This window comes from Glandiceps talaboti, chromosome 4 (genome assembly GCF_964340395.1).
Source record: "Glandiceps talaboti chromosome 4, keGlaTala1.1, whole genome shotgun sequence".
NCBI classification, from domain to species: Eukaryota; Metazoa; Hemichordata; class Enteropneusta; family Spengelidae; genus Glandiceps; species Glandiceps talaboti.
The window spans coordinates 8,689,171-8,716,675 of record NC_135552.1 but is presented as its reverse complement, the minus strand read 5'-3'; the positions used below and the strand labels follow the sequence as shown (position 1 = coordinate 8,716,675).

The window sequence follows — 27,505 nt, the reverse complement described above, 5'->3', positions numbered from 1 at the left end:
CCATTAAGCTTCCACAAGGTGAAATATAGTAGATTCAAGTACATGCAATAATAGAAACTGACACAAGATTATTGTTAATGGAGTATTCTTCTTCATGTTAATTTATTCAAATACAATCTACATAAAGTATTCGTCACTTAGAATATCAGAAAAATAACAATTTATCAAATCACATACAGTGTCTGTTTACCAATAAAAACAACTTTTGATGATAAAAATACATGTAGAATAAGATTAGTCTGAATCATACTAATTTATGGTACAAAAAATGTTATCTGGCGACAAAACAGGGTAGATTTATTTTGGGGCTTTTGTTGCCGACAACCTATTGAGAGATGAACGTTTGGGTTAACTGTTCTAACACACACATAATAAGCTTAGATTGGAATAGGTTTGTATGCAGAGTATTTTCCTTTTTCAGGAGTACCAATTTTAAAAATATATACACAGACAGACATCAGGCATAATCTCATACATGGTTCAATGACACAACTATGCTGATATATACACTTTATAATAAACAGTGCTCTCTGTTGGTGCTGCAGTGACTTTGAAGGTAGATAGAAAAAAAAGATATATAGATGCATTCAACATAAATGTTGTAAGCAATGGGTAAACAGTTTCTGTATTTCATATTGTTTGACTTGACCCAACACTTGAAGCTAGGTCAGAGGTCAAAGATCACATTGACTAGACTGTATTCAGTTAGGTAAACAGCTTTACTGTATCACAAATAGATCTCTTTACAAGGCTTCCTTGAAACTACAATGGTAACATTGGTATGTTCATATTGGCTGACTCACCCATGTCGACAATAAATACCCAGATCTAGCATTATGGGAACATTTTCGATTCTACTGAACCCCCATTTTGACATTTCGTGGCACAACCCATTCAATTGTTCAATCTCCATGTATGTACACCCAATGCACATTTTGCTAGATTTTTGCTAGCATCTTTTATCCTGAATGTGCTCAGGTACTGTCCTGGTACTATGTACCAGGTTATGACACTAGAGGGCACCATTCAATTTAACCTAGAACTAAACATACAGTATGACAGAGAGTTTAATAATGGTATGGTTGTCGTCATCAAAAGTTAAAGCATTGCGACAGCTGTAATAACAAAATCACATTTCTGGAATACATGTATACATCTATCCCTGAATACAAACATGAACAGTAGTTTTCTGTTAAAAATTGATAACATACTTAGCTGAACTAGCTGTAACTGAAGTATCATTGTAATGATCTGACAACCAACAATATATTTACTGAATATTATTAAAATACCAATAATTAGAGATATTGTACATGTTATTTAGAGATAGATTTTAACCATATGTGTGATACAGCAATAGGTTGAAATCGTGATTGCATTGGAAGCACTGATTTTTAGGGTGTGGACTCAAAAATCACTTTGATTGGATTTATTGTACAATATTAAGTGTACTGTTACACAAACACGCTTAACAACAGTTAAACTCCTCTCCATCTCATCCCCACAATTTCATTTAATGGATACTTTTTCAGTTTCTACACAAAAGAATAATCTTCATCTTGGACAAAATAAAGGATGGGTTTACACAAAAGTGTCAAAAAGTGTTAAAAACATGACCCCTGACCTGTACTATAACTATCAGGTAACTGAACACTGTTCAGGGTGTATGAGGCCTAAAAAAATAATTGTTTGGTTCCAGTTACCTGACCCCACCTAGCTTTCCACTGCCAATCCTAAACTTTTTTTTTTTTTTACATATTTGAGAAAAATACAATAAAAGTCTAATGGCTGTAAATCTGATAGAAAGAAATAAACAACGGAGAGACCATTTGGCAACAATGGAAACCTGAACTAGACACTCACAAAAAAATAAAATAAAACAAAAAATCTATCTACCCCACCTATTCTAAAATTAAGTGTAATCGGAACCACACAATTTTTTTATTAGGCCTAATAACAAAATAGTTTTTAAAAAAAGTTCCAGTTGCAACTAGTCCAGCTTTGAGTATAAATTGACAATTGAAAGTTCTGTGATTAAAAAAACACCCCCATACAATTTTACATAGACACAAATCCTATACAACGTAAACATAAAATGAAGACAGCGATGTACAAAACTAACTTCAAAATTTTGTTGACATAACAACAGAATAAACACTGTAACATGAAAGTCCTGTGGGAGACACAAACATTGTGTTTCCAGGACAGTTCAAGTATATTAACTACTTTGGATCGGTAAATTAGAAATTAATGCAACATTTCAAGCTGTCTTCTGCGGACCTTGAACATGCAATGATTTAATTATTCAGCGTTAACATCTCTCTCAAAACAGAGAGCAAGGGTCTCAACTACCATCAAGTTATGGACATAGTATTCCCACTAGTTGAATCCATTTCTAATTTACCATTCCACAGTATTGTAAGTATATTTTTCTGTTCTATTAATTTTTGGAACTATGAACAATATATATTCTCCACTGTGTTTCAAATTTTTCAATCAGTCAGACTCCCTGTACGTAGAGTTTGAAATACTAGCTTGGTCATTTCTTGTGTGTCAAGTTCCTGCAATACTTGGCAGTGACATGGTGACACTGTCATTATAGTCTTTTTGTCACACATACGTGAAATAAAATGTAAACACCTAACACACGGCATTCTCAGTCTTGGAATGACCAAGACATCAAAGTCTTTGCAGGATGTTTACCCTTCAGTGTACACCATTCTCCAGGACACCTCCATATCATTTTTGGCACATCACTGATTTCATGACAAGTTGCTTTGATGTAAAAAAAAAGTTACCTATTCATACAACAAATCATAGGAACTGTCTCAGTATTTTCAACTTTGACCTCAAACACAAGATCACTCTTGGTGTTTATTGGTACACTGCTTCTGTTGCAAGCTGGTAATTCCTGAATGTCCATAAAGCAATATCCTGAGTGTAAGAATGCATTGTTCCTGTTGTGAGGTGGTATCAAACTACTTGCAGCCCATTATGTCCAGTGTGCAGGGTACATGGTGTCTGTTGTCAGCTGTAACTACTTGAGGTCCATAAACCTGATATCACTGAGTACAAGTAATTTACTGGGTAGTGGTCTGGGTGCCGGTGATAACACTGTGAATATCTTCCTTTCTATGTCGACATTGGTGCTGAAAGTGAAAGATATGACGCATGGTGTTATGTAGAAATCACATTATAAAAAAATACCGCCAATGGCGTTGTAGCACAACTGTACAGTTTTTAAAAATGTTTATCCATATGGTAGTCCATGCTAACAATAAGTGTTCATTTGGTGAATGACTATCCAGTTGCCTATCCAACCATGTTGCTATTTTTGCGATATATGCTATCATTTGGCTGTTGCTATGGACGTGGTCTTGTTGCTAGGCATATTTACATACATTTTTTGAATGTTTATTCAATTGTCTATTAATCCCCATTGTTATCTTTGCAATGTATGTGATCATTTGGCTGTTGCTATGGGCGTGGTCTTGTTGCTAGGCACACTTGCATACATTTTTAGAATGTTTATTCATTTCTCTTTCTATTCCTGTTGTTATCTTTGCAATATATGTGATTATTTGGCTGTTGCTATGGGCGTGGTCTTGTTGCTAGGCATATTTACATACATTTTTTTGAATGTTTATTTAATTGTCTATTAATCCCCTTTGTTATCTTTGCAATATATGTGATCATTTGGTTGTTGCTATGGGCGTGGTCTTGTTGCTAGGCACACTTGCATACATTTTTTGAATGTTTATTCATTTGTCTTTCTATTCCTGTTGTTATCTTTGCAATATATGTGATTATTTGGCTGTTGCTATGGGCGTGGTCTTGTTGCTAGGCATATTTACATACATTTTTTTGAATGTTTATTTAATTGTCTATTAATCCCCTTTGTTATCTTTGCAATACATGTGATCATTTGGCTGTTGCTATGGGCGTGGTCTTGTTGCTAGGCACATTTGCATACATTTTTTTGAATGTTTATTCATTTCTCTTTCTATTCCTGTTGTTATCTTTGCAATATGCATGATTATTTGGCTGTTGCTATGGGCGTGGTCTTGTTGCTAGGCAAATTTACATATAATTTTTGAACGTTTATTCAATTGTCTATTAATCCCTGTTGTTATCTTCGTGAAATACATGACCGTTTGGCTGTTGCTATGGGCGTGGTCATGGTTGCTATGGTATTTGCATACATTTTTTGAATGTTTACTCATTTGCCTACCAGATGATGTTGTTATTTGACCAAAATATACTGCCATTTGGTTGTTGCTAAGGGCGTGGTCATGGTCGCTAGGGCCAATTTTGTCAAAATGTTTTGAAAAATAACACTCAGTAACATCTCACCAAGTTTCAGACTCGGTGACCAAGTACTTTTTGAGATATAAGTTTTTGACCAAAAATGAACATTTTTACACCTAATTTGCATATCACTCACGGAATCATGGCATGCTTAATATATCTTTGTCCATACATCCCTAGATACATTCCCATTAAATTTCAGCCCAATCTGCTCAGTAGCTTTGGAATTATAGATTTTTAACCAAAAAGACACATTTTTAGCCCTAATTTGCATATCACTGATGGAATCATCCCGTCATGAACAAATCTTACTTTACACCCCCTTAAGAATGTTCCCACCAAATTTCGCACCAATCTGCCCAGTAGTTTCTGAGTTTAAGTTTTTTGACCAAAAATCACATTTTTTGACCCAAATCACACACCTGTGATGCGATCATTTTGATTTGAACAATTTCCCAACTAGACACCCAAGGTAATGGACCCACCAAATATCGTGGCAATCGGTTCAGCGGTTTTTGACTTTAAGTTGTTTACACACACACACACATCCACACACACACACACACACACACACAGACAGACAGACGCCGGGCGATCCCTATAGCACTACTGAACCTCAGTTCAGTTGTGCTAAAAAAGACTAGAATTTGTGTTGATGTCATGTACTAACCTCCTACGATACCATACTACTGAAATGATGAAGAATTTGTAATCTTAAAGTCCACTTCTGTATAGTTCTATAGTCTAGAGCATGTTCATGTCAATGAATGAATGAATGAATGAATGAATGAATGAATGCATCAATCAATCAATCAATCAATCAATCAATCAATCAATCAATCAATCAATCAATCAAAGAATTTGCACAGAGCCAAAATCCATTACTAAGTAATATTCAATGACACTGATCAATCAATTAATCAATAATCAAAGAATTTGCATAAAGCCAAAATCCATTACTAAGTAATATTCTGACTGACTGAACAAGACAACTATAGATTGATATGAAGGTTAGAAGGTTCTTGCAAATTGATGTGTATTGATGTAACGTCTTAAATTTACCAATAAGATGGTTATCTGATCCATAACAGATGAGATGCTTGTGACAATTTTACGCTCACCATATGACTTTGTATTACAATGGGGCACATAAAGTAGACTTTTGTTATTTGAGTGAAGTAAAATGAGGTGTGGGTTTACAGTGAATCAAGTCAGCGATGTACCAGGGGGGCAGTGATATTGAGTGCATTATAGGATATAAGTACATGTAGTAATTTGTATACCACTATAACAGTGTGGTGAAAGTCAATCGGACAATGTCTTTCTTTATTCAACTTGTTATACTTTCTAAACTCTCAGTGGGGAAACACACAATCCTTGGTGGCACCCAAGCAGGATTAGATCCACTATAAAAGTAATCTGTCCTACCAGGTACCCATTCATACAACTGGACAGACTGGAGTACAAGGATGGTGCAAATCTTGCTAAATGACTGGTTGTGGCAAATATCACACAGTAATGTACAGGTTATAACTTAAAGATAACCACTCTAACCATTTGACTACCATGACTCTACAATGTGTGTGTGTGTGTGTGTGTGTGTGTGTGTGTGTGTGTGTGTGTGTGTGTGTGTGTGTGTGTGTGTGCATGTTTGTTTGTTTGTTAAATGCAAACTTACATGACAACAAAGCCTAAGACACTGCTAGTAACTACATCTTCTTCCTCAGAGTTAGCCATGGATACAGCCATAATATGATGTGCCAATTCTGGACCTGGACAGGGGACAGACAAAATTCAGTGAGTTGAGAAATGCTTTGAGTACATGTACATTGACAATTTAATGGCATAATGATGAAAATGGTGTAATGATGAAATCAACACTAGAGTATGTGGAACCCTGCACAGCAGTTAATGATCCCATTGTACTATTAAAGATTTCATAACACACAAATATTTGTAATTCTATTATCCATGCTTGAAAGAACGTATAACAGTGGACTGACTTTATAAAAGACATATTCTTGAATTCAAGCTAGGGAGTTTAGTTTAGCTTGGGGATAGCAAGAGAATTAGACTCCCTAGCATATATCTGATTTGTATCATCTGCAAAGAGTAGGTACTACACTATTCAACATGTATCACTAAGTGGAATATAATATTACATACTTGGATTGACTGGTACTAGTTTGGTTTGATTATCTTCTGGTGTCATTCCAAGCGGAAGGCATGAATTAGGTACTTCTGGAGCTGAAAAACACAACATATAACATAGTCAGCTATAGGAAGAAGACATTGGAATTTGTATTGGGAGTAACTTGGTCACTTTCTTTCACCCAAACTATCATTGTATTCAATTTAACATTACAGAGCTACTCAGAATTATAATGTGGGCTGATGAATTTCAATTCTGTCAAATGATGGAAGATATGTTTTCTACTAGAATTAAAAGGGTATAGTAAGGCTGATTTGATCTTAGTTTAATTTCTTTGTGTTAGGGAACCCAGAGAAAGTCATTTTCAAAAACCCTACTTTGTGCAACCTCTGTAAAATAGAGTTACTATTAATTATTGACAAATCTGGTCTACATGTAGAAGAAGCCTGTTGTGTGCTGGAGTGAGGTATTATGGGAAATGAACAAAGTTAGAAGCTTCACACCTGACTTGTATCATTATTTGAAATACGGCTAAGATGAAATCAACCCTTGTTCCCTTTCAAACATAGTTCAGTGGCATAAATAGACTAGAATCCACACACTTATCATACTGTGTGATCACATGATTTTGAAGTGCTAGGAACTATTGGGCCCTCATTTGCATATAATTTGCATGCATGTACATAATAATGTATTTGGTACTACACTGCAGTGCAAATACCACTAGTGTGCACATCCTGGTGCAAGTAATGACTGGTACATATGTAATAATACACGCAGTATTCAAATATCATACTTTCAATGGTATGCAGTATCATTCTTTTCAATGTCAACAAATTATGAATTTTCAATATCTAACAAATTTTGAATTTCATTGAACTGAATAGTTCCTTTGTTGCTAGTCTTAGAGCATTGTACAGTCTACACAATAACTTCTATTCCTATAAATAAAAGTTCATCTAGAGAAAGTTATGATAATTATGGATCTTCACTCACCTCCAATCTTATAGAGTTCAACATCAGTAAATTTGATATCAAAAGAATGGGGATAAAAACAATTCCTGAAACCATAAAAATATTCCCTAATTCTTTCATCTCGACAGTGACGACGGTAACCCTGCGGCCTTTCAACAACCTGCAATGAGATAATAGAACATAATATATTCAAATAAACAATATTGACACAGTCAGTTGTCTATGGTTTGTCAGATGATGTTCATTGAGTGGTCTAGTATGTTCAACTTGGATCAAAACAGTGTAAACATTCGTTTGTTCAACTGGGATCAACATTTGTCTGGCAGGGGGCTTTATTAGCAAATGTTTGTCTTGTTGAACAAAAGAATGATCCTATTGAATCCATATGACTCCTATGAAAAGTAATTACTAAATCCAAAAACTGTGGGATTCATACATTTGGGGCTTAATAAAGAATCAGTTACCCATTCCATTGACTGTATAAAAAATGGAATGGCTCTAAAGTGGTTTGACGGAATCCATGCTGTCCTTTGTGATGAAGTTTAGTCAATATTATATTACTCTCTATCTGTGGTACCCTCTTTTATTTCAAATAAAGGGAAAGCCATACAGACATGTGTTCCAGTTTGGGTTTAATAGTACTAAAAGTCCTATTAAATGCCCACTAATGAGTGTGCATAGTGTCAGGTTTAACTAACAAAGTGTGATGACCTTTAACCTCTGACCTCAATTGAACATCGACTATCCCCAACAAAAGTTAGGTTTGTTCTTGTATTATTGTACGTCTTATAACATATTGCTTGGGGAAAATTTACAAATTTGATGATAGATGAATTGCAATGGGTTGGGTGATAGCGTGAGGGCGCCCTGTCACAGTGTACCTTACTGACTACAGGAGTGTATCAGCCTTGGGAATCTCAGATCCAGCCAGTATACTTGCAACCATTTGAACATTAACTGTATCAGTAGTTTAATGTAGCCTGGAATCTATACTTTACAATTAGACATCTCGTATCCATTGTTTCAAGTGTGAGACAGTACATTACACAGATTCAAGGCTATCATGCCTACCAAGCCCTTCAAATATTTCATATACTATGCATCCTGTGACTCAACTTCAGGAACTGTAATCAAAATAGTTGTATATTGGTCATAGGGCACAGACATCTTTTACAGTTACTGTCCTACTGATAGCAATCCATGGTCCTTGTGGGTTGCTACTGACACTGCTAGGCAAGGTTCTGATATAACAGTACCCACAACCACAGTGAACACTTACTACCAACACAAGCATGGTTTGTACAGCTGATAGCATCTTATCTTTGATGATTTCTGGTCAAATATTAACCTAAGTCAACACCAATTTACTCTTAAAATGACTGATATGTATCTATTCAGAAAGGTCATTGCTTTGTTGTCGCCATTCTACCAGGAGCTGTGAACACATCACTTAAAAGTAATTGAAGTTTGTCTTTGCAGAATTTATCCCGGAAACATGAAGAAAGTTTTACTATTTGCACTCTTGGTTGGCCTTCTAGTGGTTCAGGTAACTGGTGCCAAGAGGAACAAGAAAAACAAAGGAGATAAAGAAGTCGCGGCTGACAATATGGAAGTTGACGTTGATGACATGGAAAGCTCCGTGGAAAATGACGATACTGCTGTGGTTGATGGAATGCTAACGGAAGACAATGGAATGGCCGATAAAGACGACGGTAAAGGGTCTGATACTACTACGAAGGGTAAACACCACAAGAAAGCCAACGAATGTGTATATAGTTTTTCAGTTCCTCAGACTGAAGACAAACAGGCATGTTCAGCCATGGACCAAGAAACTAAAAGCAAACTAGACATGCTGGATATGAAGAACCAACAACAAGATGCACTGATTGTGGCAATGAGAGATACCGTGACAACCCAGCTAGAACAACTACAGCTGTTACAATCTCAGCTGACTGCAATGGGTGCTTTAATGAGCCAGGCTACAAACCCAATGAGCATGCATGCAATGCAAGGTGGGGCAGGTATGGATAACCAGATGGTTTACAGAGGTATGTATATATAATATTACTTTGATGGTGATTTAATTTCAATATCTATGTGATGCCACCCAGTAATAATCTAAGGCAGTGCAGTCACTGTACTTGTCTAGTTCCTATACGATATCATTACAACTAACACCTCCATTCACAGTGGGTTAGTTAGAGACCATGTTGGCATCCAGACTATCACTGTACCCAAAATTGTTTAATTTATACATCACCAGTTTTTTATACAATCACTACTTCAGGGTTGTTATGTCAATAATTCATGTTTTGAACAGCTTTTTCTTCAGATGCTAACATTGGCAGTAAACATACATCCTCAATCGAAATCAATTCACTGAACCCCATGTTTTGAACAGTATAAAACCATGTCTAGGGTTCTCCCCATGTTTATCTGTATTGGTCAGTATGCAATATGAGTCCCACTATTATTATGTAGAGTGACATGTGGGCATTTGATAATGACGTCTTTTGATATTAATTTATTCAATGAATATCAATGCTCCTAAATATTATTAACCAACCAGCACTCCTCAAAGGTCAGGGAGAACCTTTTTTTGCTATACACAAACATAATGCTACCAGACCTAAACCATTTATATATGCAATTATAATTGACAGTTATGATGAAAAATACCCTAACTTTATTGGGCATTTTCATTTGGATTAATAAGGGTGTTATTTATTACACTGTATTTCTACTGTAAGTGTTGAGGGGTACAGTCTGGTATCTTATAAGACATTGCCTATCTTTCCAGGAAGGCATGGATTCCTAACTACGTGACATATTCATTCCCTAGTTTCTGACTAGTAAGTGAGAATGGTCACTACCAGTAGTATTCTTTCACGAGCAAAACTCGTAGAGAGGGCACTGCATAAAATTGTGGTTCATGCAACAGTTAGAGTTACTTTTACATACCAATATGCTTGACAATGTTGGTATGTGTTTCATTGGCGATTACTAGCTATGGTAGTACCATTAGCTAAGTACTGGTACCTTATCTCTGTAATGGGCTTTTCCTGCTTCCATTATAACATGAGGGCAGTATTGACTCTAACACAATGTCATACTCAACAGACAATTTTTAAAAAATCCAGGGAAAATAAAACAACTTTTTTGTGTTACCAGTCTGCAGTAATTGTTAAAACATAAATGGCTAAAACTACTTAAACTGGTTGAAAATTAGAATCTGTGTCCACTATCAGTTGACTTTGTGACAAAATAGATAGCAAATCAAGATTATAATCTGACATGTCCAGAAGCATGTCAACAAATTATTGGCCTGGGTTACTGACTCAAAGGAAATGCATACACATGTAAACTATACACTTGTAAAAACAAACATATCATTTCCTGTTATGCAACAAATATTGTAAAAATTTAGAAAAAATACAAAAACAAAGATGTCTAAATTAAAATGTTTCAAAAATTCTTTTCAAACATAGTATCCTTTACTCCAAGTGTGCGCTTGTGTTATGAATTGTTAATATCAAAAAACAGACACACAAACTTAAAATACATCATATTTAAATTAGCAATATTTAAATTAGTTTGAATAATCAAAATTACAGTAAATAAGATGAAAGTTTCTGCGTGATATTTTTTTATGGACATATGGTAAAATAGTAAATTATAACGACCTACAAACCCCCACAAGGCAAAGTACTTGAACACAAACTATATCAAATCTTATCTGTTTTAATTAAATGGATGTATGGATAACAAAGGGTTATTTATTTCAGAGTTTCAATTAATACGACAACTTACTATGTTTTACCACTTCAAAAAAAAATACTGTAACCCAAAGTCTACATTTCTTAATGCAATAATTTGCAAAAAAAAAAAAAAACCCTGAAAAACTGTTCAAAAGTTTGTTACTGTACACAAGGAAGTGATTTGTAAACTAACTGGTAAGCATCACTATACCAGTATGCAGCACATGTATCTGTTGTTTGTCTATATACGGAAACATCACCATGTAAAATGTATAAATAGTTTGATTACTTGTATTTACTTGTGTTTACCCACTGATGAAACCAAACATTTCACTTTCCACATTTATGATCAAGTTTCTCTTATACATGTACTATTACTAGTAAGTTTAAATTGCTTTATGTGACATTCCACTACAATGTAACAGTAAGTACTGCATTACTGTAATTTTTTATGCAAGTTGAAATTATTTTTCTTTCTCAGATTGCCAGCATGTAATTGAGGAAAGTGGTATTGGCCAACCAAATGGTGTGTTTGAGATCCACCCATGGAATGCTGTGAGACCATTCAAAGTCCAATGTGACATGGAGGACCCTGAGGGTGTATGGACAGTCATCCAGGCACGCAGCGATGGTTCCGTCAACTTCAACATGGATTGGATCGCTTACAAAGTCGGCTTCGGTGACGTAAATGGTGAATACTGGGTCGGTAACGAAAACCTGCATAAATTAACCACGCAGTCCAAATACATGCTACGAGTGGAGTTCGAAGACTGGGAAGGCAACCATCTAGTTGCTGAATATGATGGTTTCAGAATCGATAATGAATATTTCAGTTATAAACTTAATATTGGCAAATACAATGGTACGGCTGGCGACTCCATGAGTTATCACAACAACCAGAAATTCAGTACACCAGACATGGACAATGACAGCAGTGAACCTACACACTGTGCCAAATCTTACATTTCTGGCTGGTGGTTCAATAACTGTTTCCATAGTAACCTGAATGGTTATTATCATCAAAGCAACGACCTGAGCAATGCTGCTATCGGTGGAGTGTCTTGGTACACTCTCAAGGAAACCAACATGTATTCTTTGAAAGCAGTCACCATGAAAGTCAGACGGCTTGGATTTGTATAAACAGAAATAAGAACTACCTAGCATAGTTGAAATGTGATAGTGGAAACCTGAGAAAATGGTCATAAACAACTTCTTGGGGATCAAAAATTTCTGAAAATCTCTCACACAAGCTTGTTTCTGGTCCCTTTGAAATAATCATTGAAATCTGAAGTTTAACATCTTGTTTTCAAGGAAATTGACAATCTTTTATTTCCCGATAAAAATGGCTATTTTTATCCCATTACAATCAACACAAATATTTAATGTAAATCTATCAACCATATAGGGCGATTTTGTATTCACTTCAAGGCATACACAAATACGACAGTTTTATATACAAATCAGAAATTTATCTCAACTTACATATAATTTAAAGGGCAAACTGAGACTCACTCAGTATTGATCTGAATAATAGTCTAGAATCCAGTTGTGGTCCATCAAATTCATCTCAGTAATGATTTAGAATCTGGTTGTGTGGTCATTTTTGCTATGATTTTTCACTGATACAGATAATTTGTCATACACAACGTTCATGTGTAATGCATAAATACAACAAGACAACTGAGTTAGCGTATCGTTTAGAACAGATCAATTTTAACCATTTTCATCGTCATTCATTAACTTTGTTCAATATTCCTATACCTTACACCTTACTTTTCTTATACAATGAGCAATACTCTGTACTGTTTGATACAACTGTTCAAATCACACAGACTTGTGTTATTTACCATGCTATCAATAAATGTTGTTATAACTGAGTACCAAATCATTCAGTGTGTCACTGTATATTCTTCTAGTATTTGGTATTTCATGATACTGTACACAAATGGAGATTGATAGAAAAAGTCACAACCTACATGTACAATATTATGCACATCCCAAAAAGTGACTGTATGAGAGAAATTACACTGGTGATATATGTAAATATAGCTACATGTACGATACTGGAGAATGGGTGACATGTGTCACTGTGTATATCTCAACATAATTTCTAAACGGTATAATTAATGTGATTCAAGCAAAAATATAAAGCTAAGATTGAAGTCAGCAACTTACTGACCTAAATATCAGTTTTTTATATCAGATTAGTTTCAAGCAAGATACTTGTCTTAATATATATCACTTGTAATACAGGTTGGCATTTGGAATGTGTGAGTGGTGTACGTGCTTGTGGGGGAGTGAGGGGGGATGGGCAGGTTAATATATCTGTACCCCTATCAGCTACAAACTTCAAACTATATTGGAGTACACTTCTCCACCTTGACAATAATAACCTATCTGTCCATAACTGATTGACTGATTAATTGACAAATATATCTATCACAGTGGTAGTCAGGGAATGATATTGACAACCAACATATACAGCGTGTTCCATAATCTAGTGACGCTATAGAGTGTGTTCTATAATCTAGTCACGCTATGTACATGTATAGCCACTTCTAATCACTGTGTGTATAAAGGTCACCAGTCCAAATCTCAACACTGGTGTACCATTATATTATTCTCACACTGTGTCAGGGTGCCATCACACATTGGACTACCAGACTAGGATAGAATGACATGATGTACGGTAAAAATGATGTTGTCTTGGTGTTTTACTCATGGGACATTATGTTTTTTTTAACACAAAGATAGACACAATTTGACTCTAGACTAACAATAACAGATACACAACAAACACGGCAGGATCATCTGCCCAATCATATTGAACACTGATAAGCATGGCTGTTCTTTTACAGTGTAGTAGAAACATGCCTCTAATGAAAACATTACACATCCACTTGATAATTTTAATGGCTTCAATTGTTTATTTTCTAACTGATAATCAACATATCAACTTGACTACTTCTACATCTCCACTATGCAGGCACCTTTGTAATCGTTTATTTTGTTTGATGTTGTCTGAATGAGTTTACAATATGTTATGTCATATGAGTGAAACACCAAGGCAACATCATTTGTACTGTATCTTATAGTCTATAGTAGTGTATCCTCTGTCTCTCACCACAGGATATTGGATACTCGATAGGAAATACTTACCCCTCCTGATTTGGGTTGAAGTACTACTTTGACAAAGTCTGGAATATCATGTACCAATTCATTATAAAGCCATTCTTGGTCTAACACTACAATTACATCAACTAGAGAAACAAAGAAACAAGGAAAAGAGGAGTTAGAACAGATTTGTTATGATCAGGCCCTGTATGTTATGACAAGTATATAATGTGGTTAATACACAGGATATTGTATACCTCTGTAGTCTAGAACTTGAAGTAATATTGACACATACAAGTATTAACTAGTAAATAATATAGTGTATTTTGTTAGGCAAAACTAGCATATGGCATAACCACAACTCAAATAAGTCAAATCGGCTCAAATGAGTGGCAGTCAACAGGCATCATTGACAGCTATGAATCCCACAAATTTCATGTAGAACTGTTTTGTGAACGTAACGCCACTAATATTTTTCTAATCCAATCAGCCGATTCAGAAAATCCCCCCTGATAAAACTCCTGCTTATTATGTGTACAATAACAGCCACAGGCGTTCTTGGAGTTTAAGTCCATGTATGAGGCAGTGATTATGACAATCTGATTAAAATCCGATGTAGATGTCGGCTAATCGTGCATTGCTATCTTACCATCGTTATTTAGCTTGAATTGACCTTCGTAGTACATGTTTACATTTTTTAGCCTGATCGCCTCCTCTACATCTGAACACGCCACCATGAAAACGAATTTCTGCTCACAGAGCCTCACAACCAATCAGGCTGCGTCTTACTTGTCAGGGGCATACACGATAAATGTACGCATCGAATATCAACAAACATCAACAAACATTGAATATCAACAGGAAGTCCAGTAATTGACCGCGTAGGCGTTCCCTGTAGTAGGCTTCTCCTCGAACGTAATCAGGTTGCGTCTTACTGAATACAGTTTGTAGTGTACGCAACACTATGCAATGCACAGGGTTCATACACTTAAAAGTATAATTTTGAATGACATCTAATTCATTGTCTGATGTGGACGAGAAGAAATTAACAAAGGTTCCCACATGTCACAAAACATTTAAAAGACAGGCGACACTAATCAAGACGTTTTAAAACCACGTTTGCACGCTAAGATTAAACGGAGAAACCTCTGTCCTATCCCCGTAGTACTAGTAGTTGTCGTTTCGTCAAGCTGGTGCATTGATCTTGTAAGATTTGAGTCACAGCATTCGTATAGTCTAATTCAGACATATCCAGAAAAAAAATTAAAAACTAAACTGTGTCCTCATTATTGTATGTTTTGATGTAGCTAAATTTAAAGGTCACCAACAACTTTTTTTTTTCTTAAAAAACGTCATTTACGTAACGCAATTTCGCGTAATGAATAATTGATTACGTTCAGCCCTTGCGTCTTGATGTTTATATACGGCCACGTGTTGAAGAACATCGTGATTTCTCAACTCAACTTGACCATTTAGGAATGTTACTGTACTGACAAACATAAAAAAGGGTAGTTTATTCCCATTTATCGACGACATGAAAGTCAAAACCGCACTTCCACAACCCGGAAATTGAACTGCACTTCCCAAGGCCCTAGTATTGCCATGCGTGAGCTTGTAGTATGTCGACTTGTGCGCCAAACTTGTAACAATTTCTAGTCGTGGTTGGTGATACTTGATACTCACTACAATGTTACGATTACCTTACTAACAGACCTACTGTTACCCCCGGGACTTTTACAATATTATGTCGCTGAAATGACGACTGGACTCGGAGTAGCAATATAGCCAAGATCGAAACAAACATTGCGGCGCCCATTCAACTAGCTATGCATAGATACGGTCTGTGGGCAAAGTTTCTTGTGGAACGATCAGTTGACTGTCTGGGTTTAATCAGCGTGATTCACCGTGGTGGCGAAAGACTGAAAATATTTCGCCATTTCACATTTACGAGACTCAGTGTATAAATCATAGAATGGGTGGCTCAAGCACAGACATGTCGTTCGTCAATATTAATCGATCATTTTCCAGGGTAGGGAGCATTTTTCCAGGGTTTTCCAGAGAGGGTTGAAATTCCAGGGTTTTCCAGGACCGTTCGAACCCTGAATGCAATGCAAAGCGACCGAAATTTTCACGATAAGGACTTTTTTTTAGAAATTGTATCTTAAATTTTCTCTTTTCTGGATTCATATAGCACAACTGTGCACTGTGGCAAATATTGCTATGAATCGTACAATACTTCAAGCCTACTACAGAAAACGCTTCCTGTTGATATTCAATGTTTGTTGATGTTTGATGCGTCGTGTATGCCCCTGACAAGTAAGACGCAACCTGATTGGTCACCTGTGTCTTAGTGAGCAGAAATTCGTTTGCATGGTGGCGTGTTCAGATGTAGAGGAGGCGATCAGGCTAAAAAATGTAAACATGTACTACGAAGGTCAATTCAAGCTAAATAACGATGGTAAGATAGCAATGCACGATTAGCCGACATCTACATCGGATTTTAATCAGATTGTGATTATGAATATATGATATGATATGATATTGGTGTTCCTCGACAGCAGTCTCTGTCGCATGTTATATTACTATTGCTATAGATCCATTGTGAAGCAAATATTTTCTCTTTTAATTTCCATGTACAGCATAATTGTTTATTGTCGAGTACATATAAAGTTGACCTTTACCCCCCCCCCCCCCACCACTGTGTTGTGTTGTTGTGTCGAGTAGTAGCACCCTCTATAGGATGACTACCAATTTCTGACTCTACCTATGACAAGACAAGTTATACTGCCCTCACTACATGCCCTGAAATATCTGTTGAACTGACCTTCAAATGCTTGTGCTGCATGTGTGATACATTGATAGCCACCTCCCTTGATCCATCCACATGTATTAATTATACAACCACTCACTTCAGCTGGTAAATAAATAAGAACAAAGTATAGGTATAATGAAATCAGAGAGAACAATTCCTGAAGAACAATACATGTATTACCAATGGGGGTGTATAAAATCTATGAAACTTCTCACTCACATTTATGAAAATCCCTCACAACTAAAAAGAGAATTTTCACATTTAATAAGATTAGATATAGCTGTATTATAACAATATAGAAAATTGCCAATTCTATTTGGGTATATCAGTGTAATAAAGATATTAAAAAGAACACTACAATGAGATATTTAATTTGACTGTCTGTGAGTGGGGGATCCATAGTCTGTAACTGGGGACCCATTTCCTTAATTATCAGTGACAGCATACAAAATACAAACACACCATAAAAACTGAATTGTTTAAGATTCAAATCAGAGCTTATATAATAACACAATGTGATATATGTGGTTAAATATGTATGAAGAAGCATGGGAAACAACTTCAGTAATGCAAAACCCACGAGAAGCAAAAGCTCATTCCACATTGCTTGATCTTATCCATGACCATTCCCTAACGAACACTCAACATGAAGCTACCAGAGAAAAACAAAACTTGGATTTACATCTTACAACACAACCATCGTTAGTGAAATCACAAGTTGTCATACCTGGAGTAAGTGACCATGATGCTATCGTTGTTGACTCTGATATCAGACCAAAATACAACCCTGTACCACCAAGGAAGACTTACTGCTTTAGCAAAGCAAACTGGAGTTGTGCGAAAGAGGCTACTAGAACATTTTGTAAACACTTTCTTTCCACTTGTCAAAGTCGTTCAGTAAATGAAAACTGGATGAATATAAGGGATCATATCATGCTCATGTTGGAGAAATATGTACCATCAAAGATCAAATCATCACGGCGAACCTTACCGTGGATATATAGGGACCTAAAACACCAGATACGCCGCAAACGACGTCTCTACAACAGTGCAAGGAAAACAGGGAATGCCTCACAGTGGAACGCTTTTAAAGCTCTCAGAAAAAAGGTAAATCATGATCTTAAAAGAGCTCATGCCCAGTACATCGAAACAACCCTCCACAATGCCTTGAAGGAAGGAAACAGAAAACCCTTTTGGAGATATGTCAAATCCCAACGTAAAGATTCTGGGGGAGTAGCACCACTAAAAGTGAATGGAACACTATACAGCGAAAGCCATGATAAAGCTGAGATTTTAAATGCTCAGTTCACATCTGTCTTTACCACAGATCGTAAGGATGACATCCCAGAAATGTATGGAGGTCCGTATCCAATAGCAAATGAAATACAAATTACGGAAAGTGGTGTGTATAAACTACTATCTACACTAAATGTATCAAAAGCATCTGGGCCAGACGGTCTCCCAAACTATATCCTGACGGAGCTTGCTTTAGAACTTACACCAGCAATGACTCGTTTATTCAACCAGTCCTTGTCAAATGGCCAGCTGCCAGATGACTGGAAGAGCGCAAATGTCTCACCGATATACAAAAAGGATGACAAACACCTGGCGTCAAATTATAGACCTATATCATTAACATGTGTGTGTGCTAAATTAATGGAACATATCATTGTGTCAAATTTAATGAAACACCTGGAAAAACATCAAATAATAACAGACTTGCAACACGGCTTTCGCCGACGTCGCTCATGTACTACTCAACTACTCCTTACAGTATCTGACTTGGCTAAACACTATGATAATAACACACAGGTTGACATAAATGTATTGGATTTTTCCAAAGCATTTGACGTAGTAAATCATCGTAAGCTGCTGGCCAAACTTCATTTCTATGGTATACACGGGAGTACCCTAGCTTGGATCAAAAGTTTTCTTGAGGGTAGATCTCAACACATCGTAGTAGATGGTATTTCATCAAAACCTGCTCCAGTTCTATCAGGTGTGCCTCAGGGCACAGTACTGGGCCCTGTACTTTTCCTTTGTTATGTAAACGACATCACCGAAAACATTCAATCTCAACTTCGCCTGTTTGCAGATGATGCGCTGTTATATCGACCAATAAGATCTGAGAGAGACCATATCATCCTTCAAAATGACCTGAACCTTCTAGAACATTGGGCTGAAAAATGGGACATGGAATTTAATACATCTAAATGCTATGTGTTGTCCATAAAGCGCCATGGAGCCAAAGCCATTCGTTTTTATACTATGTGCAATACGCTATTGAAATCTGTAAACTCTATCAATTATTTAGGTGTACTTTTCAGCGACAATTTATCATTCTCACCCCATATCACACATATTTGTTCTAAAGCTAGTCGTACTCTTGGATTCCTCATGAGAAACCTTCGCAACTGTCCAACAAAGTTACGCGAAACTGCATACATATCGATGTGTCGTTCTAGCTTAGAATATGCAGCCCCCATTTGGGATCCATACTTAGTAAAGGACATTGTAAGAATTGAAAAGATCCAGCGACGAGGTGCTCGTTTTGTTAAACGAGACTATTCTAGAAGATCCAGTGTAACAAACATGCTACAGAGTTTGAAATGGGAACCATTAGCAGATAGACGACAAAATGCTAGATTAATATTACTATTCCAAATTGTAAATGGGGAAATAGCAATCACTAGAGACACCAGTCTTCTAGCACCAGGTAGAAGAGGCCGTTTTAAGCACCTTGGGTTTAAACACCAAGCATATCAGCACAGTTTCTTTCCTAAAACCATTAGGGACTGGAACTCACTAAGCCCTGATATGAAAGTCTGTCAGGACACTGATACTTTCAAGGCAAATCTACATAAACACTACTACTAGGTTTTTGTATGCACCCCTTCCCCCAGCTGTGATATCCGTAAGGAGATTAGCTGGTATTATATAGATAGATAGAAACCAAAATCATGGTGTTTATTAATTTTTTTTTTAATATTGGTACCCAATGTGCTGTATACATCTCACAAACTAAAATCCAAATCTAAAATTCAACTTACCTTTTCTATTTGATTTACATCTAATATTAAAAACTTCAGCTAATTTGGACACTAAAAAGTTATACAATTTAATATTTGATCCAGGACTTGTACTTCCAAAATGATAGACTAGAGGTGCTTGGAGGGAGAAACCTTCTTCTACATCAGCTGGTCTCTCTACAAGCAGTGCTCCAATAGTACCAGGAATGGACACACTACCCTGGAAAGTGGTACAAACATTTAAAGATATCAGCAAACATGTCAAGAGAGACTGACTGCATGTATACAGAACTTGGCATATGTATGCAAATCTAAGGTGCAAACAGATCTTTTTGCTAGGTCAGTAAAACAGTTACTTTGGAACGGTAAGTTAGAAGCAAATGCGACAGAGACAGTCATTAACGCTAAATAATCAAATCATTGGGTGATCAAGGTCCGTAGTAGACAGATCATAATTCACATTCATTTCCTAACTAACCATTCCAAAGTAACTACATTTTATTGTACTGTTGATTCTTAGAACCATGTACAACAATATATTCTCCATATCCTTTTTGTCTTTTTTTTGTCCTTTTCTGATCACATATAAGTACCTGACATACATCACTTAGCAGGTAGTGTTCAGTGCCTTTCACTAGAATGTTTCAATGACTGGTACACTGACTTTCTCTTCAAAGCCAATAGAGGGCGCCCCACGTTATGAGGATATCACAACAGAAACACAACCTAGGTACTGTCAATTACACTGGGGATTATATTTCATTATTAAATGGGGGGGGGGGGGGTTCGGTTTGAGTATCTAAGATGAATGTTTACAAAAGTGGTTTAAACTGGTATAATGTTATAAATCTAGGTTTGAGTGTCCATGATCAAGTGTTTCTAGAAATAGTACATACTGGTATAATGTTACATATTTCACCTACCTGTCCTACATCAAGGTCTATAAAGGTGGGACGTCTACCAACTCTTACACCATAGTTTAGTAGTAGTCTACACAATGTACTTTTACCAACATCTGTAGGCCCTACTACCATTACCTGGAAGGAATCAAATGAATTATTAAAATGAAATTATTTTTATAGTTTTTGTATCATTTACAAGACACAAGATGTACATTTGTGCAAACACAACAAAGTAGAAACAATTTTAACTATCAATCAATCAATCAATCAATCAATAAATCAAATTTCTATAGTGCCGATCTCCAGAGCAACGTTCTGTTTACTAGTGCTAAATAGCTAAAGCACATCGTAGGCTTTGTTTGAACAAAATCCAGGCTGGAGGCCTGATGAAATGACAACTGGCAAAAAGTTCCATGTGGTAGATTGCATCAACTGCACCATATCTCATATCAATTATCATATGTACATTTCCTGTACAAGCAGAAATAACCTATCATTATTTGTAGCAACATTCACCTGTTTTGTGATTTATAATATTTAGGAGATGCATTTTTACCAATTTCAAAATCATCACATTCTTTATGAATTTGGTCACTGAGATACTCTTCAAATCACATTATGTGAAACACTAATTTTTCACACATACAATGCATTCTACAAACAATACCTTGGTCACATTGGTTGGTTGTCAGGGGCAACATTGTAATCAGGAGTATGCACAATGAGAAATCTGTCAATCTACAATTCTATATACAACTGCCGACATCAGACTGTAGACAAAGGGAACCTGTTATAAACAGGGAAAGTAAACAAATGAATTGGATTAATAACACTTGGCACAGCATGTTGGAAGTACAGACTAATATTACATTCCATCATATGATAAGAACAGTTTTATGGCCACTTTACACAGTAGTTCATGTTCACAGACAAATTTCCAGTTCCCTTAGTATGTCATGTAAACGTAAAGATGCCATAAAACTGTTCTTATCAAACCATGGTATGTAATACAAGTCTCTGTTGTTCCAACATGCTGTGTCAAGTGTCTATAATCCAATTCAGTTGTTTACTTTCCCTGGTTGTAACAGGTTCTGTTCGTCCATGGTCTGATGTCAGCAGTTGTATCAACATACCCTTGGTCCTCTGCTTTCATCTCTTTCAGCTTGTTGTCTCATCTGTTCTAATGCAGCATGTGTATTGAGGTACGTCACCATAGGTGTGTCCTTAGAAACATACGCCACCTCTGTCTTACCACTCATTTGGGACTTAAGAATCAAGGAAAGCCTGAAACGTACCTGCTTTGAAATTTACTTGTACTAGAACACTAAAACAAGATCACTACATTCCCTGAACAGTACCTTACTTTGTATAAGTAAACTGCAGTGTTTTAGGAAACCTTACCCAAGTATGAAGTTATTAAAGGAAAGAGAACTGCACTCATAATGGCCATACTTTGTTAATGGCACAAATAAGGGATATCTCTATCTGTATCTAAAAAACTTCCTCCATTGATGACAAACTTTATAATTATGTATTTTATATACAATCAGTCCACTGTTCTATATACTTGCCTATCTCTTTTTTGGGGGTGAACAAAGTGCAAAATCATGCCATCAAGTTGAGAAGTGACACAAATTGGAACATTATGGTCAAATGGTTAGAGAAGCACACTTGGAGTCTGCACGTAGCTAGCTATTGCTACTTGCATCTGTTTCTGAATGGCTAAGTCCCTGGACAAGATAGGAATCATGATTGTGTCCCAATATAAGTTGGTGGGTGGGGAGGGGTGGGGAGAAGTGGTAGGACAGAGGATAATGTTAATCCTATGTGTGTCTCACAGGTCACAAGGAATGTATGCTCCAAAGGGAGTTGTGGGTGTATAAAGACCTGTTGTGCTGTTACAGTTCTGTGTCAGGGGTAATGGAAAATTAACTTCTGCAACTACAAAGCTGTTTTTTTGGAGAAAAGATACTACAATAGTAAATACTGGGTACAACTTTGGTGGGTACTGCTGACAGGTTAGTTTGTGAAATAATCTTTATTCACTCATATAAATTTGAAAATTTGTTAAAAGGTTGGAGTAACTGGAGAAACATGTATTATTCGGTAGGGTCAAACTGAGCATCACCCTTCTTACATACAGACCTGGTTAAATCTTTTAATCAAACCAAGCCGATGATTGGTGGGTTCAAACCCAGACAGTAGAGGCAAGAGGCATACAAGTGAACCATTCAGTCAATGACATAAATTATTAGTATAGACTATAGTGGCAGACCAATAAAAGGATATTTTGATAACACAGCCATGCCAGGTAAATATTGCAACCTTAGCACCTGATGTGAATTTATATGTATTATTCCTGGTCAGCTCTGTTCCAAAGATTTCGGCCATGCCTTCCTTGAGCTGAAAAAAAAAGAAAGTCAAAAGATAAGTTATTTTCCTTCTTGTAAACTTTAATAAAACAAGATTATGATATGGTAACAGTATTTAACCTTAATACATGTACATGAATGCATGAGTCATCAAAAGGTAAACTTTATAGAGACAGAAAACACAGACATGATGTGTGTGTAGACAGCAACATTAGTCAGTGTGGGTGCTGTTATCATCACTTTCAACAGTGATAAGAATGCCCCTGAACATGTAGTTACAGGCTAATATGTGTGCTACACTAATTTTGTCTTTTATATTTTAGTGACTTTTTCATCACCAGTTTAACGGGTGGAGAATTTCAAGTCAGACACAATAGACATCACTACACTAAATGTATCATGGAGAATATATTGTTCTTGGTTCCAAGTGTTACTAGGACAGTACAATATATATGTACATGTAGTTACTCTGGAACGGTAAATTAGAGAAATGAATGTTACATTTTGATCCGTAAACTATGGGTCTCCATAACATTATATAAACATAATGATTTAATTATTCCCCATTAATGTCTCTCCCTGAAATTTTAGTATAAATAATGACATATTTTTTTATTATATTCGAAGAGACACATTAATGCTGAATAATTACATCACTGTGTGTAGAAGATGATTGAAATGTTGTATTTTTTTCTAATGTACTGCTGCAAAGTAACTATTATCGCATTAAAATGTATTTTCATGACTTATGCACCAAGGCATATTATTCTAAGATGTCAATTTCTAAAGTTACTATAAGTAAATAAACTAAATATATTCTGCACAAAGCCAACAGGTAAAACACTCTTTGCTGTCATTCACAATGTTCCTTTTGCTGATCAATCAATGACTGCTACAATAGTATATATCTTTTGTTTTCTTCAAGGCATTGCACATATACATATTTGGTAATCAATCAATCATACACGTACATGTAGGCTCTACCCGGAAGCAATTCATGGGTCAGTGTCACAATTTGAAATGTACATGTATGGTGAACATTTACCTGAACTTCAACTGCTTCATTGTTTTCTACTTCAAACCTCAATTCACAATCTCTGGCCAAGTTGTAATCTTTGGAATTCTGAAATGAAATAGGCACAAATGTAATAACTTTCAAGTAACTGTGTCACACACAACATAATACACGCACAGACACAGACACATACACATACACATATAATACATTTATTTCATGGTACTGACAATCAGTTTGTTCATGGATGTACAACTTCAAGTGTACAAATATTTATTATTCAGATCCTACTACTAAGTAATAGATAATCAACGAGTTCAGGAGGTTTATGTGCCAATAAACTAGGGGGCATAGCCCCCGAGTTTTTAGCACATAACCCTACCGAACGAGTTGTCTATCTTACTTATACAATGGCATGATTGGTTCAAACTGATCTTTTTCAAAATGTTGTGTAATTTGTTGCATGCAAATTGAGTGCTGAGCGTAATATAGGTCACACCCCTAAGAAAGAGTTGATTATGGTTCCATATAACCAACCGAAATCAAGGCCTCTGAATAGCCAAGTCGGTCTAGCTGTAGTATAATACATTGTATATCCATGATGTATAAACATCAGTCCCTTTGGAGATTTTCTTCAATCTCATTTTCAAGTCTCATATTCCTTGAATGTTTTGAGTTTACATTTATTCATTTTTACTACGGAAATGTCTTCAGCTTTTATTTTCATTTTCCCTGGTTACTAGTAGTCTTCCAATGTTTAGGGCTATACATAGGTTTCCCCCATAGACAGATCTATGGTTCCCTCTACTGTTTTACAATCACTAATACTCAGGTCATTATTTCAGACAAAAGAACACTCATGTTTGAAAAATTAAGATAAAAAATTACAAAAGCCTGGAGACTTGAGCAAGTCTTAGCTTTGTCTACCATGATGTACTAAGTGTACATGTATGTAACACTGTGTTCACTTGATAATTTTTTGTTCGGAGTGTCTAGTACCACCACGGTGGTACTAGCCGATCCTAACTGGAACGGCTAGTGTCCCCACCCGCGATATTTCTCGTCGCTGAACATATACCAACAAATAAATCACACAGAACTCCTCGAACACTTCCATTCTACCTTATACCAGTAATACCAAATGCAAACCGGCCATGTACCAATGTTATGCATATGCACAACAACGCTGACACTTGTGACACCACCACTGCGGAGACTTTTTTGAGTGGTTGTGCGCTGCACAAGAAATTAAATAATAGTCTTCCATTTGGTGTTTTAGGGTAAAATGGGAGCATTTGAAGAGGTATGTGTGATTTATTAGTTGGGAGATGTTCAGCGACGAGAAATATCGTGCCCCGGGGTATCGTGGGTGGTTGCACTAGCTGTTTCAGTGAGGAATGACTAGTGCCACCGTGGTGGCAGTAGTCTCTCCAGTGAGGGCCTGCTACTGACACCGGGGTGGTACAAGACTCGGCCTTTTGTTTATCTACAGTATTTTCTACAGTTGGTGAGGAAAAAAAACATCCTTCTGGTGTCTCCTGAGTCAAAGGGACATTTTGTGTATCGTTGCATAACCACTTGTGCCTATGAAATTCATATCTATCTGCCAAAGTTTAATTAAGTTTGTCTCTGGTTTATCAGTATAATTACTCCAAGGTACAGTCTAGTGATAACTTCTAGTATCGTTAGAAACCACAGTTACTAGAGTTAGCATTTAGACTATGGTTTATGATGTCCAACGGATTTTAAATGTAGTCACGGCTATAATGATAGACCATCAATCACAACCTAAACGCTACCCGTTACCGTACATCAGTTTAAAACTTGACGTACCTAAAGTCTAAACATGTGATCATTGTGATGTTTTGTATGATTCTGAAGAACGCTAGCGATCGAAGCGACAGATAACTCTACCGTTGAAGATGTGATTATAAACCGTTTGATAGTGATAAGGAGTTCCACCCACCTCGTCATTTTTCTTCTCTGCTTCTGCCATATTTCTGAATAAAACAGGTCAACTTTCTTTAGGGAAAAAGATATGACACAATATGATAACATCCAAGGAAATAAACTACACACTGGAGACGGGGGATGCCATCTTTATTTTGACCTCGTACCAGACTTAATTACAAGAGTAGTAAAATATGCGCAAATTTATTAAGTAACAAGTATTCTTTCCAATTTTATTGATCATAATAAATTATAAAATGACAATACCCAATATTGTTTGCTCTTGTATTTTATAACTCGAGACAAACGAGTTGTACTGGTAAATATATGTATACAAGGATAGACTATACCACTGTCTTGAGATGGGCGACAAACGTGCCGTCAAAACTTATAATGTGAACACTTAAAATATCGTAGTTAATTATTCAGTCGAAGTGGACAAATATTTCAATAACGAAAAATGTCAATTTCATAATGATTTTAAGACGTGAAATGTAATACTGTTATCTTACCCCCTCCTTTGAATGTCACCTATGGCAAAATGGAGTTGTCTTCAATAACTTCCGGTTGTACGTGAAACTTCGAGATATACAGACGTGATATATCGATACCATATAGAACACTAGCCGCAAGATAAAGTGTGAAGAAATCGGAATTTTTAGATCTTTTACGGAAAAATCGGATCGTTTTGTACTTTGCTATCTTTCTGGACACATTAGTTTGACTTAGCCAGTGGGAAAGGTAAGTTTTATATGAAAATGTGTAAGTGTTTGCATTTGATTTTGAAAGCAGACGATGAATTGAAACGTACGGTGTACCGTAGGACCGTATAAATATGTATGATGATGGTTACATAAACCAGACTGCTGACTAGGGAGATGTGACTAGTCTAGTCTTCTCAGCATGTTCTATTTTTGTCACCTAAAACTTACAATTGACGAAGGATATTAATGACAGTAAAATGGTAAAATTACTCCACATATGCCAATTTAGTTAGTAAAATACTAACTAGACACACTCACTTCCGTGTTCCCTGGCCGCACCGACGATGTACAATGACGTCATGGGCTTACATTTACAGGACTATACACTGAGTTACAATAATAATGTTTTGTGGA

General features: G+C 36.2%; 3 protein-coding genes across 11 annotated transcripts in view; 2 read left to right on the top strand and 1 right to left on the bottom strand.

The window, feature by feature from the left end:
• Nucleotides 1–106: 106 nt before the first annotated feature.
• Nucleotides 107–27,453, bottom strand: LOC144434632 (polyribonucleotide 5'-hydroxyl-kinase Clp1-like). 3 transcript variants are annotated; one of them, XM_078123122.1, is made up of 14 exons: nucleotides 27,410–27,453; nucleotides 26,900–27,009; nucleotides 26,404–26,459; nucleotides 24,468–24,545; nucleotides 23,342–23,453; nucleotides 22,184–22,311; nucleotides 21,072–21,185; nucleotides 20,170–20,368; nucleotides 17,132–17,221; nucleotides 14,353–14,453; nucleotides 7,457–7,595; nucleotides 6,475–6,555; nucleotides 5,987–6,080; nucleotides 107–3,149 (listed from the first exon to the last, which is right to left on the bottom strand). In XM_078123122.1, the coding sequence occupies exons 3-14, from the start codon at nucleotides 26,431–26,433 to the stop codon at nucleotides 3,038–3,040; spliced, it is 1,278 nt and encodes a 425-aa protein (XP_077979248.1). In that variant the 5' UTR covers nucleotides 26,434–26,459; nucleotides 26,900–27,009; nucleotides 27,410–27,453; the 3' UTR covers nucleotides 107–3,037. The 3 variants fall into 3 exon arrangements, with proteins under 3 accessions (XP_077979248.1, XP_077979250.1, XP_077979249.1); XM_078123124.1 differs by having other exon boundaries at nucleotides 22,184–22,315; nucleotides 23,349–23,453; XM_078123123.1 differs by having other exon boundaries at nucleotides 27,397–27,415.
• Nucleotides 8,931–12,333, top strand: LOC144433613 (fibrinogen-like protein 1). Its single transcript, XM_078121950.1, has 2 exons — nucleotides 8,931–9,483; nucleotides 11,675–12,333. Exons 1-2 carry the CDS (start codon nucleotides 8,931–8,933, stop codon nucleotides 12,331–12,333), a joined length of 1,212 nt encoding a protein of 403 aa, XP_077978076.1.
• Nucleotides 26,969–27,505, top strand: part of LOC144434633 (dnaJ homolog subfamily B member 6-like) — a 45,126-nt gene continuing 44,589 nt past the window's right edge. For all 7 annotated transcript variants that reach the window (XM_078123132.1, XM_078123130.1, XM_078123129.1 and 4 more), the window contains exon 1: nucleotides 26,969–27,128. The gene's annotated coding sequence lies outside the window, so the exon portion shown is untranslated. The remainder of the gene's footprint in view (nucleotides 27,129–27,505) is intronic.